This window comes from Micromesistius poutassou (genome assembly GCF_964030765.1).
Source record: "Micromesistius poutassou genome assembly, chromosome: 12".
Lineage (NCBI taxonomy): Eukaryota > Metazoa > Chordata > Actinopteri > Gadiformes > Gadidae > Micromesistius > Micromesistius poutassou.
Genome location: NC_140282.1, coordinates 10,157,754 through 10,176,123, shown reverse-complemented (window position 1 = coordinate 10,176,123; position 18,370 = coordinate 10,157,754). Strand labels below are relative to the sequence as shown.

Genomic DNA, 18,370 nt, shown 5'->3' with positions numbered 1-18,370 from the left:
TACGGGGGTTGGACTAAGTTGGCATGGCCAGGTGATTTTGAACTGAGATGTGAAGGCTGAGAGGTTTCCTGTGGTGCTCAGTAGAAGGATTGCTGTACTTACAAATGTACTTATTGTTATGTCACTTTGAATAAAAACATATATTTAATGGCCTACATGCAATTGTGGATGATTGCATTACAATTCAGTCGCTTTAATATTAAATGAAAGAAAACAGGCAGGGGGATTTTATTCATAAACACACACATGTGACCTATTGATCTTGACCTGAAGTGGAACTCAATGTCCTGCATTTTAAATGGTTATTATTTCTAGGGCAATCAGAGTGACACACACACACACACACACACACACACACACACACACACACACACACACACACACACACACACACACACACACACACACACACAACTAAGCTTTTAAGCATCGCTGAAATAAAACACTTAAATCCTGGACGTTTCCACTTCCAAAAATGTATGGAAAAATATACCAGTAGGAAAAACTCTGAGAGGTTAATGTTGTAGTTGCAACATTGGGTTATTTAAACTCACCAGGCCATTGTGACTTTAAATAAAAACGTCTAGATGAAGAAATGTAGATGTGATGCAAATGTATTTCCTCTTTCTGTTTAATTCCGTAGATTTGCATCTTTGTGATGCATCTTTGCATCACAAAGAACACATATAAGGAATTATCAATCAGTTCAATTATTTCCACCAAAATACTGACCTATATGTATGTAAAAATAGTCCCCTTTTTATTTGAAAATTATATATTGGTATATTTAATGTGTGTGCAAAGAATTATTAATTCTAATTTTGAAAAAATTGTTCATGCAATATTTATCACAAAATCGACCATATCCGAAACAAAATGATAACTATGCTACTAAATGAAAACATCCATTTTGTGTGTCTGTGTATATTCATTTGGTTAGGGTTGGGTTAGGGTTAGGGTTGTGTGTGTGTGTGTGTGTGTGTGTGTGTGTGTCTGTGTGTCCATGTGTGAGTGTGTGTGCATGTCTTTCTTTTGTGTGTGTGCGTGTGTGTGTGTGTGTGTGTGTGTGTGTGTGTGTGTGTGTGTGTGTGTGTGTGTATTGTCTAATAACACTCCTTAGTCCCCTGTGTGAAGGTAACAGTGAGCTGAAGCGATGTAGCACGTAGCAGGCGATACTAACCAAGGCAGGGGGAGGTTCAGCTCGGTGGGACCAATACAGAGCCATTATCACCAGGGCTAGAAATTAGAAAGTGGCCAGATCCACACAGGCCACTTCATCGCAGTTCACCAGAACATTGTATGTTTTTAAAACGGAAGCTTGAGCAAGCTGGAAATAATTTGGTGTTATTCTAGAGTCATTGTGTTTCGGTTCTTTATTTCATGTATTTGCCTATATTTAATATGATTGTCTCATTGTTGTTGAGCCCGATAGTAACCTACACACAAGAAATGACATGTGCGTATAAAATGAAACCAGCATAAAATGGTAGAAACAGGTGTTATGATAAAAGATAAGAAATACAACATGCAAACCAGGGACAATACTGATTATACCGGGTGATTCTATTGGTCGAGTCTAGCATGGGTGTGTACCATGGATGGCCTTGTGTGTACTGACCGACTGACGCTGATTTCATGCGATTTGCAGTATTATGGATCTTGATTATTGACGGCTGGATCCAGAAATGCCACGTCCTTATAGTCTCCCCTTTCGTATTGCTGCCTCCTGCCAGTTCTGCCAGAAAACACTTATGTCATGGATTAAACCATTGATTGCATGAAACAGTAGTACAGTTTGGCGGTATGGTTCCAGTCTGTTAGGGTGTTCCCTGCGGTAGGGTTTAAAGCATAACATATACTGTAGATGTCAGATGCAGCATACCAACATTTGTCTTTATTTCTTTATTTGCACTATCGTCTTTGCTCTTTGCTGCTGTAAAAACATTGCAAATTTCCCCCACTGTGGGACTAATAAAGGATTATCATATCTTATCTTATCTTGACAGCAGGGAGCACTATTCAACCCCCCATGGTGTACATCAGATAGTTATCCCATTGTGTAAGTTCCAAATAATGCAGAACCAAAGCAGCAGGGGGGCTAGGGAGGGGGTGGGAGAAATCCAGCTCAGCCCACTTAACTTCACAGAGAGTGTATGTGGGAGATGGACAGTCTTACATTGACCGCCTATCAGTGTACATGCGTTCGATGGACATATTTGCTGTTAGCGTCAGGGTACTTAAGTATAATCTGTTTACCCCTTAAAATACAAACATGAATACACAAGCAAAAGGGCCCCTTTTCTGTTTTTCCATTTTAAACCTAAAGTGAGAAAATGATAAAACATGCTCATTTTCAGTGTTTCCAATGTCCATGAACATTGGAAATCTAGTGGAACAAAATTAAAAAGTATCCTCATTTTGGTTGGTGTAATAACCATTTTTCCATCTTCGAATGCTAATTGAAGAACACATGTGACTAAAAACAACGGAGAAGACATGGGCAAAAATTAACAAACTTTAAAGCAACTGTTTTAGTGTCCAGTATATACCGGGTCAGCTGTTTACATGTCTGAGTGCTCATGAATACTCAGTACTCTAGCTGTTAGCATAGGGTACTTCGTTGAAGAAATCGTTGTCTCAAACGAGGACGTTGATTGACTCAATATGAGACAGCCTGGCAGGTACTCACTGAACGAGATCTCATTAAACTGTTTTCTCAAACTGTATGAGTGAAGGCTTTATGACTGAATTGGTGGCCTGTAGGCAACACCGGCGCTCCGCACACGCAGAACACGCAGAACACGCACTGCGCGTAGGGCACCAAGTGTCTGGGGGGACACCAAAAAAATCGGTCTCGTAAAAAATCATCATCATAATAATAATCATAATAACGCAATATATTTTAAATGAACATGTGTAAAACGTGTTAATAGCAATACAAAAGTAACATTTGATCGAGAAAAAGATGCGTTTCCTGTGCGGCCCTCTCTCTCTCCCCTTGGTGCCCCACATCCCAGTGGTATGTTCGATTAGATCATTCTCAAGTTTGGCAGACACCTGTGTTTGGACATGGCCTCGAAAAGGCATCAAGAGTCGGGGGCGGATAAGAGAAAAAAGAAGAGACAGCGAGATGATGCACGCACGTCGATGGCAGGTAAGACAATGTTTTAAATAAAAATGGCTAATTCTGTAATTTAGTCCTTGTATGAATGTCTATGCTCATGCCAGGTAATGTTAACGTTACCGTTAACTTCAACAAACTAACGTTAGCTCCTATATTATTTTAGCCATCAGAAGTCGTCAGCCAAGTATTAGCCAAGTTTACTTATATAGGTCTACTGCATTTCAGGACGTTTATTTGGCGTTTGTTATGTAGCCGACGTTATGACGTTATGCATGTGTACTGTGAACCAATGAGTATGCAATTGTGTACTGTAGTGGAAAAAGTAATGCTACAGATGATACTTTAAAGTAATGAGTTGATGAATGGAGAATGGCTTCTGGTAACATGAATTCTGAGAAACCTCGCATCTGCAGGGCAACATCTGCAGGTGAAACTACAATTTGAAAGAAAATAAAGAAATCTTAGTTATGTAGATCCCCTCCCTTCACATTCATAGTTTTCAAATTATGTAGATTTTTTTTAATATTGTGAGCCATCAATCATAATAGTTTAAAATGTTGTCATGCATCAGTGATTTACACATTGGCTTACATAAACCTGTAATTAATATGTAATATTGTTTTTGAATCAAGGTGCAAATCTGTATTTCAGTGTACAATCCCTGAGTATTTTTTCTTGTATTTCTGAATGCAGGGTCAATGCTTAGATATGTGCAAGGAGTTCCTCAAGACCAGGAGGAAGATTTAGATGATCAACCATCCACCAGCAGTTCAAGCACACATCATCAACCACCAATCTCTGCAGACTCTGCAACAGCACCCAGCCCTGACCAACAACCATCAACTACTAGTTCAGGACTTATGTTAATGTTTGCTGCTATTGTTAATGCAAAATTAGGGTAATAAGTAATACCAGCTATTAAAAAAAGCTTCAAACAAATAAACCTTTTTTTTTAAATCAAAAGTCTCACAATATTTCATTTTTTTATTGCTAATCTGCAAAACATTTACGTGACATGATAAAAAACCATAGCTCCCGTTGAACATCTGAATGGGATGAGGACCTCAAGTGTGTGAGTCAGGGACCAGGCAAAACCTCAAAAAAGGTTTATTAGTGAAATTGGTCAATAACGCTACATTTCATTTTAAAATGATTATTTTTATTTTATTTGAAACCATGTCCATGTTATAACCTGGGGACCTCAGCTGGTGACTTAATCTACTTATTATTTTGGGTAGGGAATATGGAATAGGGGTAAAAGTTTCCACAATATATTTTAAAGGAAAACTTCCGGATTTTTCAATCTGAACCCTATTTTCTCATCACCTTTAGGTGAACCTATTTGTTGATAATGGTCCAATATGTTACTACTGACTTTTCGTCTCCCTCAAGTCTCACTCTGAAATCTTTTTGTTGCATTGTTGCAGGATATTTCTCTATCATCATTACAATCTCAACTCTCATTCACCAGAATCTTTTCACTCTTTCACTTCACTCTTCGGTAGTCTAACACAACAAACTCTCCTCTCTTCAGCGGCTCCTCTCTCCTCTCCCCTCTCTCCTCTCTCCTCTCTCCTCTCCCCTCTCCCCTCTCCCCTCTCCCCTCTCTCCTCTCTCCTCTCCCCTCTCTCCTCTCTCCTCTCCCCTCTCCCCTCTCTCCTCTCCCCTCTCACCTCTCTCCTCTCCCCTCTCCCCTCTCCCCTCTCTCCTCTCCCCTCTCCCCTCTCTCCTCTCTCCTCTCCCCTCTCTCCTCTCTCCTCTCTCCTCTCCCCTCTCCCCTCTCCCCTCTCTCCTCTCCCCTCTCCCCTCTCCCCTCTCCCCTCTCTCCTCTCCCCTCTCTCCTCTCTCCTCTCCCCTCTCCCCTCTCTCCTCTCTCCTCTCTCTCTCTCCAACGGCTGCAGTGTTCTTGCTCAATACTTGACCAAAGTCAAAGATTGTCCACATTAGTCCAATCTTTGACTTTGCTCAATACTTGACCAAAGTCAAAGATTGTCCACATTAGTCCCTCAGACCCCAAATTATTGAAAGATAAGCTCATGGTTGAAAGATCCTGAAGCTTTTCTTTACAATAGCCTTAAGCCCTATGCATGGCCTTGTGATGAATATATATCACACTAAATATATTACTTTAGCTTAGTCTGAAGCAACAGGCAACCAATTGATTGACAAAATGCATTGTTCTCCTGACAGTCAAGTTCCCTCTTCCCACAGTTCCCTTTTATTTTGAAGGTTTAATTCTACTTCAGTCTCCTCCTCTTCATTGATTTCAGTCGCCTGCGGCCTGCAATTTGCCAGGAAAGATATGGAGATTACACCGAACAAAATGTACTGTATTCATACATGAGTCACATAGGAGCAAAAAAAATTCACCTTCAAGTGACTTCTTTGTTGATCCATCAACAGCTATCAGCAAGTAAAAATGCACCAGTCTATTTTCCCCATCTCCCGGGTAGATCATCAAGTGTCTGGAGAGAATGATTACGTTGACGTGAAGACGGTTCTGCTCACATTTACAGCTCTCTCCTAAGTTCCTGCTTGGTATTTGGATGGCCTTTTCCTCTGGGTGACTAACACTCAATCTTGTATGCAGTATTTTGCCGTATCGACAAAGCACTTATGGCAACACTCCGGGTGACAAATGGAAGCTGCTTCGTTGCTTGCACAAGTTCAATTGAAATGATTTTTGGTTATAACAAATCACAAAATGCTTGCTGAGATACCTGTAAAATCCTTCATTGTATTGTGTACTCTTTGGTTGATTTTGTGTCTTACAAAGCAGCATTATTTTGTTATTGGCCCAAAGACCCGGTGGTTTGAATGGTGTCTATACAGCGGAGGTCCACCCCCCCCTCCTGTTAGCCTGGTGTGATCAGAGTGTTTAGACTGAGGATCACTCCACCACTCTCCATCAACTCACTGAACATCACTCACACTCCCACACACACACTCACTCACACACACACACACACATACTCACACACACACACACACACACACGCACACGCTTAAACACACACACACAGGCTGACACACACACACACACACACACACACACACACACACACACACACACACACACACAAACACACAAACACACAGGCACATGTGAACACACTCATATTCACACGCACTCATAGACAAATACACACAAATGTGCGCACACACACACACACACTCACACACACACACATACACACACACACACACAATTGCAAGCACATACACTTTGGCACACACACATAAGCATGCACGCATGCACACACACACACACACACACACACACACACACACAGACACACACACACACGCACGCACGCACACATGTCTATTAAATGAGGGGAAGAGTTATGTCTCAGTGGGGGATTATGGCTCAGTGTGTGTGTCTGCGTGTGTTTCCTCTCTTCATCCAGATAAACACACTGCTGTGCTGCAGCCCGCCCCCGCTGGTGCTGCTCGGCCTCCAGAAACACTCAGCCTTTCAGCAGCTCTTGATGTAGTCCAAGGATCTGTGGTTGTCCACCGTCGCTTTCTGTTTCTGTTTTGCTTACTTCTCACAACGATTTTGTTATTGACAAGTTGTTATTGACAAATTGTTATTGACGATACCAAAGGGAAATGTATTGGCGGGGCTAAAAATTGCCACAACTGCATGATTGCGTCTCTCCAGTCCTATTCATAGTAATAATGGCCTTCCCACCCTTTCAATGTAGCAGTGAAGACGGGTGAATGGCAACCACTTAAAGACCCAACAACACTCGAGGTCAGGCTACCACGTTTACAACTAAAAACCCTATATAGATCAATCAATCAATAAATGTTTTGCAAAGAATCAGAGCGATTCACAATGGAAAGGAGAAATAAAAGCGTCCACCCTCATGGGTGACGTGAGAGGACTGGAGACATCACTTCTGGAGACGTCATTTGCGCGCAAACGTCTCCAGCCGCGCGGAGAGTGGAGGACGAACCCAGCGCGCCCGCAGTCACCTAGACACCATGTGGCACACTGGCGTCGCCCTGGCTGTGATTTACGGCGTTTTCATTATCCTGGGACTAATTGGTAACATCACACTCATCAGGACTTTTTGTTCCACCAAATCCATCCGGAACGTCCCGAACCTCTTCATGTCCAGCCTGGCGCTCGGGGATGTTTTGCTGCTCGTGACGTGCGCGCCGGTGGACGCGAGCCGTTATATTTCAGAGGAATGGCTGTTCGGGAGAACCGGCTGTAAAGTCATCCCGTTCATCCAACTAACTTCGGTCGGGGTGTCCGTGTTCACGCTCACGGCTCTGTCTGCTGATAGGTAGGTGTCTGGTCACACTTGGAAATAAGAAGAAAACGAGTTAAGACATTTTGTTTTTCAGGAGGCAAACTCTAATAGGACAATAAAGTAGGGATGCCATTTTTATGAAATGGCTATCAATCACTAAGCAATTTGATTACACTCGATTTTAATAAATATGTGATATAAATAGGTCGCTGTCCAGTGCCACAGTTTTAATGTATGTACCTGTATTTTAAAGTATTTTGCAACACTTCCAAAAGTGTTAGTTGGACCTTTCCACCTGTTTCCAACACAATGTGTTGATCCCATCCCAGAATTCAACTTTAACTGTTAAAATATAGGCTATGTAATAACAACATGTTATCATATACTAGGCTAATGTTATTATTGAAGATTACTGGGAAGAGTCACATCACCAGCACATCAACATAAGCATCATCATCATCATCATCATCATCATCATCATCATCATCATAAAACAATCAACTTTAATAATAACACGATGTAGCTCTTATTTTTCTTTCATGCAAAATTCGCACTGAATTATAATTGAGTAGTAGTAACATCCAATCACAATGCTTTCAGCCAGATTAGACAATTTGGAGCAGGTGAGGCTTAGTGAAAAGGGGTGTGGTGTCTTGGTGGACAGGTGAGGGCATCAATCAATACTGGTCTACCCATTATCACAGAAATATATATATATATATGCCTATATTATGCCTATATTTACCTTTGCCACTTTCCCTTTTTTTCATGTATTAACACCACTTTGGGGCTGTAGGGTCATCCAGCCTTTGTCTTGTCATAGGTGTGTGTGTGTCACTGTAAAGATGTCATATTGCACTTCTGACCCAACACTTTGACTCTCAGTACAAACTAATGCATGAACACCGCTATAGTATTTAATGAACACAGTATGCCTTATGTTCAGTTAGCAGTGGCCAGTGGATCTTTACCGAGCTGTCTTCAGTGCTCCATCTGGTTTTCCACGGACAGTTGTTTGTGCGTTGGGGATGCTACACATGCGCTTCACTGTTTACATCCCCATGACGGGTATATCGAACACTTAGCACTTTAGAGGGCTGAAACAATTACACATTCTGACGTAACTGATCAGTGGCTTGACAGAGAGACAACAAAATAAGCTATGGGATGGAACCGAACAACAAGTTAGGACACTTTTTGTGAAGGCGTGGAAACAGGAAAATATAGGCTCTAGTATTGAAGTATTGAAATTGAAAATTAGATGTTGGCTCCCTTTTGCTTGTGTCCGTGATTGAAGATGAGCTATTCACCAGTCGACATCCAGATTACATTTCATTCTGTCATCGATCCATGTCGCTGCATGTAATGAACAAGTGACTTGGTTCGTAGGCCTTAACTCAACTCCTGCAACTCATACACAGCAAGAACATCTGCACCTACTGACTAGAATATCTTGGAACATCACGCCTGGAGCTTTACCATTCACACGCCCTGTACTGCATCAAATAGCTCTTCTTCAACAAGTACTGTGTTCAGGGTGGAGTCAGGCTGGGCTTTTGGGAGACCACTATGAAATCACTAAAAAGAAAGTAATCTTTGTGTTCACTTTTGTACAAATGTCCATGAAAATCAACTGCATATGTCTTTAGTTCTGCGGGTTCTCCAGATTTGGAGGCAAGAGAATGGATCATCTTTCTTTGGCCATTGCTTTTCTCCAGATTAAAAATAAACTGAGATGGCACATCCATGACCATTTGTGACACCAGGTGTGAGTGTGATCAAAAAACGGCTTGTAATGGCTAATCACCCTCACACCTTGTGGTATAAATTGTCACCTTTAAAAAAACGTGACCCCACTAGTGCCCACTGTGCTGCAGTGCCTAGCAGGTTAGCCAAAGCTGGAGAGAGAGCAGAGAGAGCCTTAATATGGCCTCGGCCTTCTGGGGAATCTGCTTAACAACTCGAGTTCTCTCGACCTGGCTCTGTCTCTTGTGATATTGAGAGTGTGTTGTTGACACAGTTGCTTGATCTTTTAACTGCATCCCACCACTGTTGAAAATATGTAAAATCTGCTTTTGTTTTTTTGTTTTCACCCCAAATTAAAAATTTTAAATTTGTTCAAATGCCAAAAATGTGTTTTTGGATCTTGTATTCTTTATACGGAAAGAACACAAAAATAGACACTGGTCAGTAAAATCAACAGGTAATATACAAAACTTTTAAAGTAGTACAATTATGTGTAAAACAGTAAAACCGGTCCAGCGTAGCCATGGAGAATATATGGAGAATATATTTTCTCCAATGTGTACCAGGTGTTCTGCCGCTGTCTCCGACCCTTCATACAATCGTCAGATCAGTGGAAGTATCATCCTCACTGGCCGAGTCTTTGAAGCAGGATAAGGTTCTGAGTGATTTCTGTCTATTCTGTCATGCTCTGCCAGAGTGAAAATCACTTCCCGTAACACAAAATGCATCATTGCTGCAACTATTGATCATGTCATTCAACATATCTCAAAACGTATTCTAAAAAGTATTCTTTCGGCACCCTTATTTGGTGCTTATACATACATTGATGAAAACGATGATACACTTTTCATATTGTGCCTAAATCCTGATTAATCGACTGGCCACCCCATAAGAGCAATGTTTACACTGCTAATAGAAAATAAACCAGATCAATCTTGTTGTTTGTTGTGCTGTGCGTTTCCTGCAGAAAGAGTACATCCATATTCTTCATACCCATCAGTTGATGCACTTCACTTGATGGACGTCATACAGGGAGGCCCTTTTAAGGATATTCCCTGCTCTTTTATGTTTAAATGCCATATAAAGTACACATGAGATGGAGGGGGGAAACACAACGTAGAAACAAGCTGAGGAAGGGGCACAGTGCCGTCTGAAACAGCACTGTCGTTTTTCATGAGGTCTCAAACACTGTGTGATTGAACCCATCATCAGCTATAAATGAAGGCGTTGGATTGATATCCTCCATGCTGTTCGACAGCAGAGCGAGGCTACGACTGTGTTGTACAATTGACTGTAGATTCCTGTTGAGGTAATGCTAACCCCAGTCACATCGTGACTGCAATGCTAACAGCTCATCCACTCACGGTGATTTTGTATGAAAGAACTTTGGATTGCGGTCTACTCCAAATGGCTGGTTTGTAAATCAGTGGTTATGTTAAGGTTATCTATGTTTCACTGCCTCTTATGCTCTTAAAGGCGTGATATCATGCCACCAGGTGTGAGCTTTTAAACTTTCTTCTCTTTGTGAAATCCCTTGAAACGTGTCAGATACCGAGCCATCGTGAAGCCCCTGGACATCCAGACGTCCAGGACCACGGCCAGCATCGTCCTGCAGGCGGCGCTCATCTGGCTCCTGGCTCTGGTCCTGGCCGTCCCCGAGGCCGTCTTCTCAGACCTGCAGACCTTCGACGTCACCGGCACCAACGAGACCTTTGTCACGTGCGCCCCCTATCCCCACGCCGGGGAACTGCATCCAAGGATCCACTCCACGATGTCCTTCCTCATATTCTACCTGGTCCCCCTGCTGGTCATATCGGTGTACTACTCCTTCATCGCTCAGAGCCTGATCCGCAGTGCCTCCAACTTACCGGTGGAAGGAAACGTCAACCGACTACAAGTTAGTGGCAAAATCATTTGTTTTTATTCGATTTGATATCAAATCGATCAAACACCTACCATTTAGGTACTGTACCATTAATCAACATGCTGTATGATTCTTTATTTCCCAACAGGTTGAGTCGAGGAAGCGTCTGGCCAGAACCGTGCTGGTGTTTGTGGGCCTGTTTGCAGTGTGTTGGCTGCCGAGCCACGTGGTCTACCTGTACCGCTCCTACCACTACTCACAGGTACATGGATAGAAATCTATGTTATACATAATCTATATACAGTACATGATATTAAATATATTTATTAACTCAATCTTCTTACTCCCACACACACACACACACACACACACACACACACACACACACACACACACACACACACACACACACACACACACACACACACATACTCTCTATGACACACACACGTTCACCCTCCATCCCCCCCTCTCTCTCTCTCTCTCTCTCTCCCTCCTCTCTTCACTCTATCCCCCCCCCCCCCCACACACACACACACATTCTCTTCTTCTCATCGTCTCTCCCACTCCATCCCTCATCCCTCCCCCTGCTCCCTCCCCTCCAAGCCGGACACGTCGATGGTCCACTTCCTGTTCAGCGTGGCGGCTCGCCTGCTGGCCTTCACCAACTCCTGCCTGAACCCCCTGGCCCTGTACCTGCTGAGCAAGGGCTTCCAGCAGCACTTCAACCAGCAGCTCCGGGGCCTCTTCTGCCCCCTGGTGGCCCAGAGGACCGCCTCACTCTCCCTGCAGAAGTCTTTGCACGTCACCTCGGTCCGCAGCACGCGCCTGCAGTCCGTGGCCAGCCACAACGGACCGCCCGTTTACCAGGAAGAGCACTTCTGAGGACCACCAGGTTGTGTTGATGTGTGTTTGTTTTCTTGAAAAGTGTGTATAGTGTAATTGTACCCGTGTGTGTGTGTGTGTGTGTGTAATTTATACGTGTATATGGTATGTGCTTGATATTAGTAAATTTGAAGCCTTAACTACAGAAAAGGTAATTTGTTAATATGACCCACAACGTCGCCTTTAAATGTTCACTGGTACAGTAGCCTATCGACTGGTCAAAGAAACAGCCATAACTCACTTCTCGTTTATGTCCGCCAGAACAAAATTAAATTAAATTAAATTTAAATGTGTTAACATTTCCATGAAGAAGTGGGAATTATATTTTCACAATATTCATTCATTGAATGTATAAGATGCTTAGTTTGTTACACTGTAGGTGAACCCCCTGTTTCGTCTGAAAATCAAACATATATCATGTCATTGGCCACAAGCAGAAAATGCCTGTCATTGTGTCAATTATTTTGTGTTAACCTGTGACACGTGTTAACACTAATTGAACAATCACAGTCGTTTATGTTATAGGTCATGTGTGTGCGTTATAGGGTTCTTGGTTTGTAATTGTTGAGATAAATGTCTTTCTGTACATAATACAAATGAACACTGTTGTATTATATGATGCTAACAATTTGATGTAATTTATAATCTATTTTTTAACAGTAACTGCTAAACTGAACCATAACTGTAGGCCTACTGTACGTCTCTTCATTGTCTTAAGGGATGGTGACTGGAGGAGAGAGGTTTCAGGAATGTGTTTACAGAATATCCTACAGGCCTTTATATCATAACTTTACTGCCACTCTTGTCACTAGCTGTAGGCCAATCGCTATATGCTCACCTTGTCCAACTGTTATGTGGATCAAACCATCAAGTAATTTCTATAAGAGTGATAATGGTGTTGAATATACTTCATGTGAAAAATAAAGTGGGACTCCAAAAGAGTGGTGTGGAACATTTGTTTTGTTATTATGATCCACTTAAATGCTTTTCCTCCATCCACATAGAGCTGCATTTAAAAAGGAACAGGCCTATATTTGATGACAGTGACTCCGCCACCCATTATAAATAATTGTTTCTTTTATTTGTGTTTTCTGGGAGATGAATGAAGGACAGTATAGGTTCGGTTTCAACCATAGAGTGCTCACAACAAGTCAACGTCACCTGTTGTTCTGTTCCTCAAGCTCGAGTTGTACTTCACAGTTTACATGCAGCAGGTTCCTCTCATAACATCGGCGTTTCGTTCTAAGCGCTAAAGCCGTAGATATGACGCAGCCGTCTCCTTATATGGTGTTGGACGGAGAGAGGAGTCATCGCCAGGTGGGCTGATGAGCGGGCTTTTAATCACGGCGAACACTGTTTGTTTAATTATCGTTGGAGATGGCTCGCCAGTGCGGTGTCCTGTGAGATGTCAAGCGGGTACTTAACACGTCACTCTGAGAGCCCCGCGAGAGGCTGGAATGTTTTAGAGCAGTGGTTCTCAAATGGGGGTACGCCTTCCCCTAGGGGTAGGCCTACTTTGGAAACAAAAAAATAGACAAGCTATTTTCTTTTATTTTTTTAAATATCTGCATGAAATAAATATTCAGACAACCAAATTATTTCCTCAGTTTGGTATGGAAGGAGAGGATTCTGCCTGTTCTCTAGACTAGGAAATATTGTTAACAGTTAAATAAGGAGTGCCGGTTGCCATGCCGATAAGGGCCCATCTTTGGGCAGCGGTTAAAGGCTTTAAGTGTAGGCTGAGGTCCAGTGGTGTTTCTAAGTATTTCTCCAGCTGTGATTCCACTCATGTTTTCTGATTGGTAATTGATTTAATGGATTTGAACGTTTTTTAAAGGCAAGGTACAATCTCAGTCAGAATCTGTATTGATTCATGTTTTCTTTGCTATTGGCCACATAGGCATATCGCCACAATAATAGGCTATTGGGAACAACACATCTGAACATTTTGTACTAATATTCAAAATGTGTTCAAAGTTAATTTTACCGATACAGTATCAGTCACAAATTTTGATTTCTCAAAACATTAGTGAGCCTTTTTCACTGAAAATATTGACTATCTTGAGGTCAAAATAGGGAGTACTTACATGTACACCAATTATACAATTGTTAACAATACACTCCTGTATTTGAATTTTATATTAGGCATGAAGATTAGATTATGGAGATGCATGAGAAGCATGTTTTTGGATTCATACAAATTATATGTCATATGCCGGATGACCCCAGGACGTGTTGTATATTAATCTAGGCTACTTCATGTAATACATTAGATAAGATATTTGCCAAGATGTAGCCTACTACCTATGAATTAACCATGCACTACCACTAATAAAAAAGTACTCTCAAATAAAAAAATAAAAAAGTACTAACAAACTAATGGCTTTTTAACAGACTTCCCCTTGAATTAATTTCCACCACCTCACATTTTACCTTTTGGTTATAATTGGGTTTGCACAGTGTATCTGTTGATACCTATTGGTATTCTGGGGGTTGGGTGTTATTATTCCGGGTTGGTAACACTCTAAGCTCAGCCCCTGGTTGCACAAAATGTGTAGACAACATATGTATCACCGGTAAGCAGGGCATGTGGCCACTCAGATTCATGTGGTGTTAAGGAACTATATTCTTAGCCTGGCGCAGCGGCGCTTACATGTCTTTCAGAATAACTCTGTTTCCTCCAACATGAACTCATGAACGTGAACTTGTGCAACTGATGGGCCTAACCTTACATCGACCATCACAGACACTACTGCAGGAAACACAAAATCGTTTTTTTATCTTTTAGAAGTGGTCATTTTGAATCCATACATCCATACAACTGTCATTTCCATTTCAGTGAGCCCAACATAATGTGAAATAGTCCAGCTTTTCTCTGAGATGATTTTCAAGTGAGGATACTTGATGATCTTCCAGGCTATTTCTGCCCTTATTATAAGAACTCAGTGAGTCACCCAGTTCAGCCTAAGAGAGATGACTTACCCTCTCTGCGCGTTAGAGACCTGAATCATACCAGACTCAAGGCCAGAGGATGACAATGTTGGATGTCAGATGAAGTGCGATAAATATGGGGATTTCATGTTTCACGTTTGTATTTTACAACAATAAATAAATCATTGTTGTGGAATACAAATGCCGTGCAGCAGCTTTACAATATAAATCCACACAAACAGCACACAGTAACCACCAAAGAACACATTTATTAATAGCAACTATTCCTAAACTGTCATATTGCATCCAGACTCACACACACACACACACACACACACACACACACACACACACACACACACACACACACACACACACACACACACACACACACACACTACATTTTTTTTAAAACACTTTGTTTATGAGGAAATTAATTGTAATTTACTGTAATGTGTCGTTTTGTTTTGAAACAGTCTGAAGTGCCCCATTCATGTTACTGATTTGGTTTTTAGATAACAATTACTACCACCCTCTAGAGGAACATCAATTGAAGAATGGCCGGTTCCAGTTTAACAATAGCCACATGTTATACAGTCTATGGTTTAAACACCAAAAATAAGGGTTGTGAATGTTATGAATGGTACCCAGATACAGCAGTGCATGGTCAAATTATAAAAAATATCAAAATGTTTATAGGAACATTTGTTTGGTTCAGTGCAAAGAAAACCATGTACAAATCCTAAACTTTATACAATGATTGGAACACAAAGTATGCACGGTGCGATCCATTAACATGGTCACCACGTGAGTTAATATAAACTACGTCTGTGAATTTGTTAATGTGTTTACATAAATAGGGTTGTAAATAAATTATTATTCTTTTCTCTCTGCCTCTGGTATCCGGAGAGCAGATTGTCCGTCCGCTGGATCTGGATGTGGACTTGTGTCACTTGCATCTGTGAATGCAGTGAATAGAGTTACAGTTGTAATGATAGCAGCTCCAAACTGAGCTCCTCTTACAATTCTTGGACTGCGCATACATTCTCTTTCATCTGCTAATAAGCACTTTTGATATTGGAACACGGCTTGAATTATGCACAAAATATAACATATCTAAACATTAAACATAACAAGATAATAATGGTTTATAATGTTTTTTATTTTTCTAAAAAGCTGCCTTGTCTCTTCCCGCTCTGCACAACTTCAAACTCTTAACTGCATCTGGCCGTTAGCTGAGATAGCCAAGTAGCTTTGCTTCACCGTTGTAGAAATGTAGAACTTAGACACTCCCTCGTCAGATACAATGACGCACTCCTCAGAAGCAGTATTTTTTACAGGTTTACAGGCTTTACAGGTACTGCCAAAACCAAATATGTTACACAAATATAGTCCTATTTTGGGTAAATTCACTGTCAAAATAAAATACTTTTTAAAATGTGTAATGGGATACAACTCAGGGTAAGATTGGACTCAAACCCAGACAACCATCAGTCACACCCGGAGACTCCACATAACATAACATAAGCAGTAGTTTACTACTCCAGTCAGTAGAGGGAACCACAGTAACACCCTCACAACGGAGACACTCTCAAGCCCCCATGGTTGCTCTAGACCAGTGGTTCTCAAATTGTTCTACTAGTGTACTCACTCTAAGATATATAACCACTTGTCCATTTTGTTCTCGATTGACTTTTGTCTAGCTTTCATAATCAAAAATCAAAAATCAGGCCTATCCCCTGCAGTACTCCAAAGTACCCCTAGGGGTACGCGTACCCCCATTTGAGAACCTCTGTTCTAGACGACCAATCAGGTCGCTCGTGGGAGCTACCTGTTGTACGAGCTGTGTTTGTTGTTTTGTTTATCTGTCGTCCGTGTCCACTGACCTGCAGGAGCGGTGGCCGTAGGTTTTCCGGCGCCCGGCGCAGAGCGTGGCGTTGATGTGGCAGCGGTACAGCGGCGGGCGGGACGGCGGTGCCCGGGGCAGACAGACGCATCGCTCCGGGTCCAGCTCGCAGTCGGGCAGCCAGGCGTTCAGGGAGAACTCTGCGCCACAGCCCATAATACACACGCCAACGCTTGTTACAGAGAGGGAGTCTGAGAGTACCTCAAACATGTGTACGCATGTGTGTGTGTGTGTATCAAGTGTTCACACGCATGATACACACACACACACACACACACACACACCCGGTCTAGAGGCAGGGTAAGGTGTACACACACACACACACACACACACACACACACACACACACACACACCCGGTCTAGAGGCAGGGTAAGGTGTACACACACACACACACACACACACACACACACACACACACACACACACAGACGCACACGCACACAGACGCACCAGGTATGGAGGCAGGGTAGGGAATACATCGGTTCTCCATGCAGTCCCAGAGCATCCCGGTGGCACACACCCTCCTGGTGTCCTCGCTGTCGGCCGAGTGGTGCATGGGGGAGCACCTGGCACACAAAACAAACGGCCCCTCAGCCACACAGACACACTGATCCTAACGCCAGTGGCTTCACAGAGGAGGTTGGTGTGAGAGGCTCTGAGTCTACTCACCCTCTCTTCTTTGGGGGGCGGGCGTTGCGCCGGATGATGGGCGGTTCCATGCACTTACACTCCGTGTGATTGGCCACTTTGATCAAGACGGGCTCAGGGCCGAATTTGAACGGGATGACGCTCAGAAGCTAGAAAACAAGAATACACAAACATATACACACAAACCATTAAGATATTTAGCAGATGCTGCTATCGGAAGAGACTCACTATGATTTCATCATTAAGGAGCAGGTAGGGGTTAGACAGTACAGAGACAGGTCATTAAGGAGCAGGTAGGGGTTAGACAGTACAGAGACAGGTCATTAAGGAGCAGGTAGGGGTTACCAGGGTTCCCCAATTAGTTTTGCCAGAGGGCCAAATTTGGTCAAGCATGCCACGCCAAGGGCCGATATATCGTTAAATTTTTTTAATTCGCCATTTTTATGTGTACATTTTGCTTTAATTATCATTACTATAATTATTAGTAGTAGTTGAAAATACCCTGTGTTAGGAGTCACACAATAATGCTCTCTTGAAACAAAATTTGTCCAAAACCTACCATTAATTTATTAAAATGCCGCTGGAACATCAGCAAACAAAAAGTCCAGCAAACAAACACGCACACAGTGCAGCAGCCCCAAACATAAAAACTTAAATAGCATCAGCACAGTGTGTCTTCAACAGGGCATTGGGCCTGGTGCCATCCATCCAGATCAGTGTGTGTTCACATCCACTCTCTTCCCCTCTCTATATGTCTCTCCCTCCCTCTCTAAGAGACACAGGAAGATTTTAGTTAGTTAGCTTTAAAATGTGATACCACAATATGTGACATTAGTTTTAAACTTTTAAAATATGTGTAGCAAATAACATCAGTCTGTAAACAACAAAAAAAAAAAAAATAATATATATATATATATTTTTTTTTTACATGTGAATGCCACTGGGTCAGCGCGGGCCGGACATTTGGCTCCTGCGGGCCGGATTTGGCCCGCGGGC

The 18,370-nt window shown here is 42.3% G+C and overlaps 2 protein-coding genes across 2 annotated transcripts in view; one reads left to right on the top strand and one right to left on the bottom strand.

Annotated features, from left to right (window-relative positions):
* Nucleotides 1-7,117: 7,117 nt before the first annotated feature.
* Nucleotides 7,118-11,887, top strand: grpr (gastrin-releasing peptide receptor; the record flags this gene model as incomplete). Its single annotated transcript, XM_084475936.1, has 4 exons — nucleotides 7,118-7,425; nucleotides 10,687-11,035; nucleotides 11,151-11,264; nucleotides 11,609-11,887. The coding sequence occupies 4 exons, from the start codon at nucleotides 7,118-7,120 to the stop codon at nucleotides 11,885-11,887; spliced, it is 1,050 nt and encodes a 349-aa protein (XP_084332062.1).
* Nucleotides 11,888-15,096: 3,209 nt separating this feature from the next.
* Nucleotides 15,097-18,370, bottom strand: part of vegfd (vascular endothelial growth factor D) — a 9,282-nt gene continuing 6,008 nt past the window's right edge. Inside the window, exons 5-8 of the mRNA XM_084475991.1 lie at nucleotides 17,396-17,523; nucleotides 17,177-17,292; nucleotides 16,705-16,864; nucleotides 15,097-15,777 (exon numbers count right to left, since the gene is read on the bottom strand). Coding sequence (XP_084332117.1) covers nucleotides 15,768-15,777; nucleotides 16,705-16,864; nucleotides 17,177-17,292; nucleotides 17,396-17,523 — 414 coding nt within the window. The 3' untranslated portion in view covers nucleotides 15,097-15,767. The remainder of the gene's footprint in view (nucleotides 15,778-16,704; nucleotides 16,865-17,176; nucleotides 17,293-17,395; nucleotides 17,524-18,370) is intronic.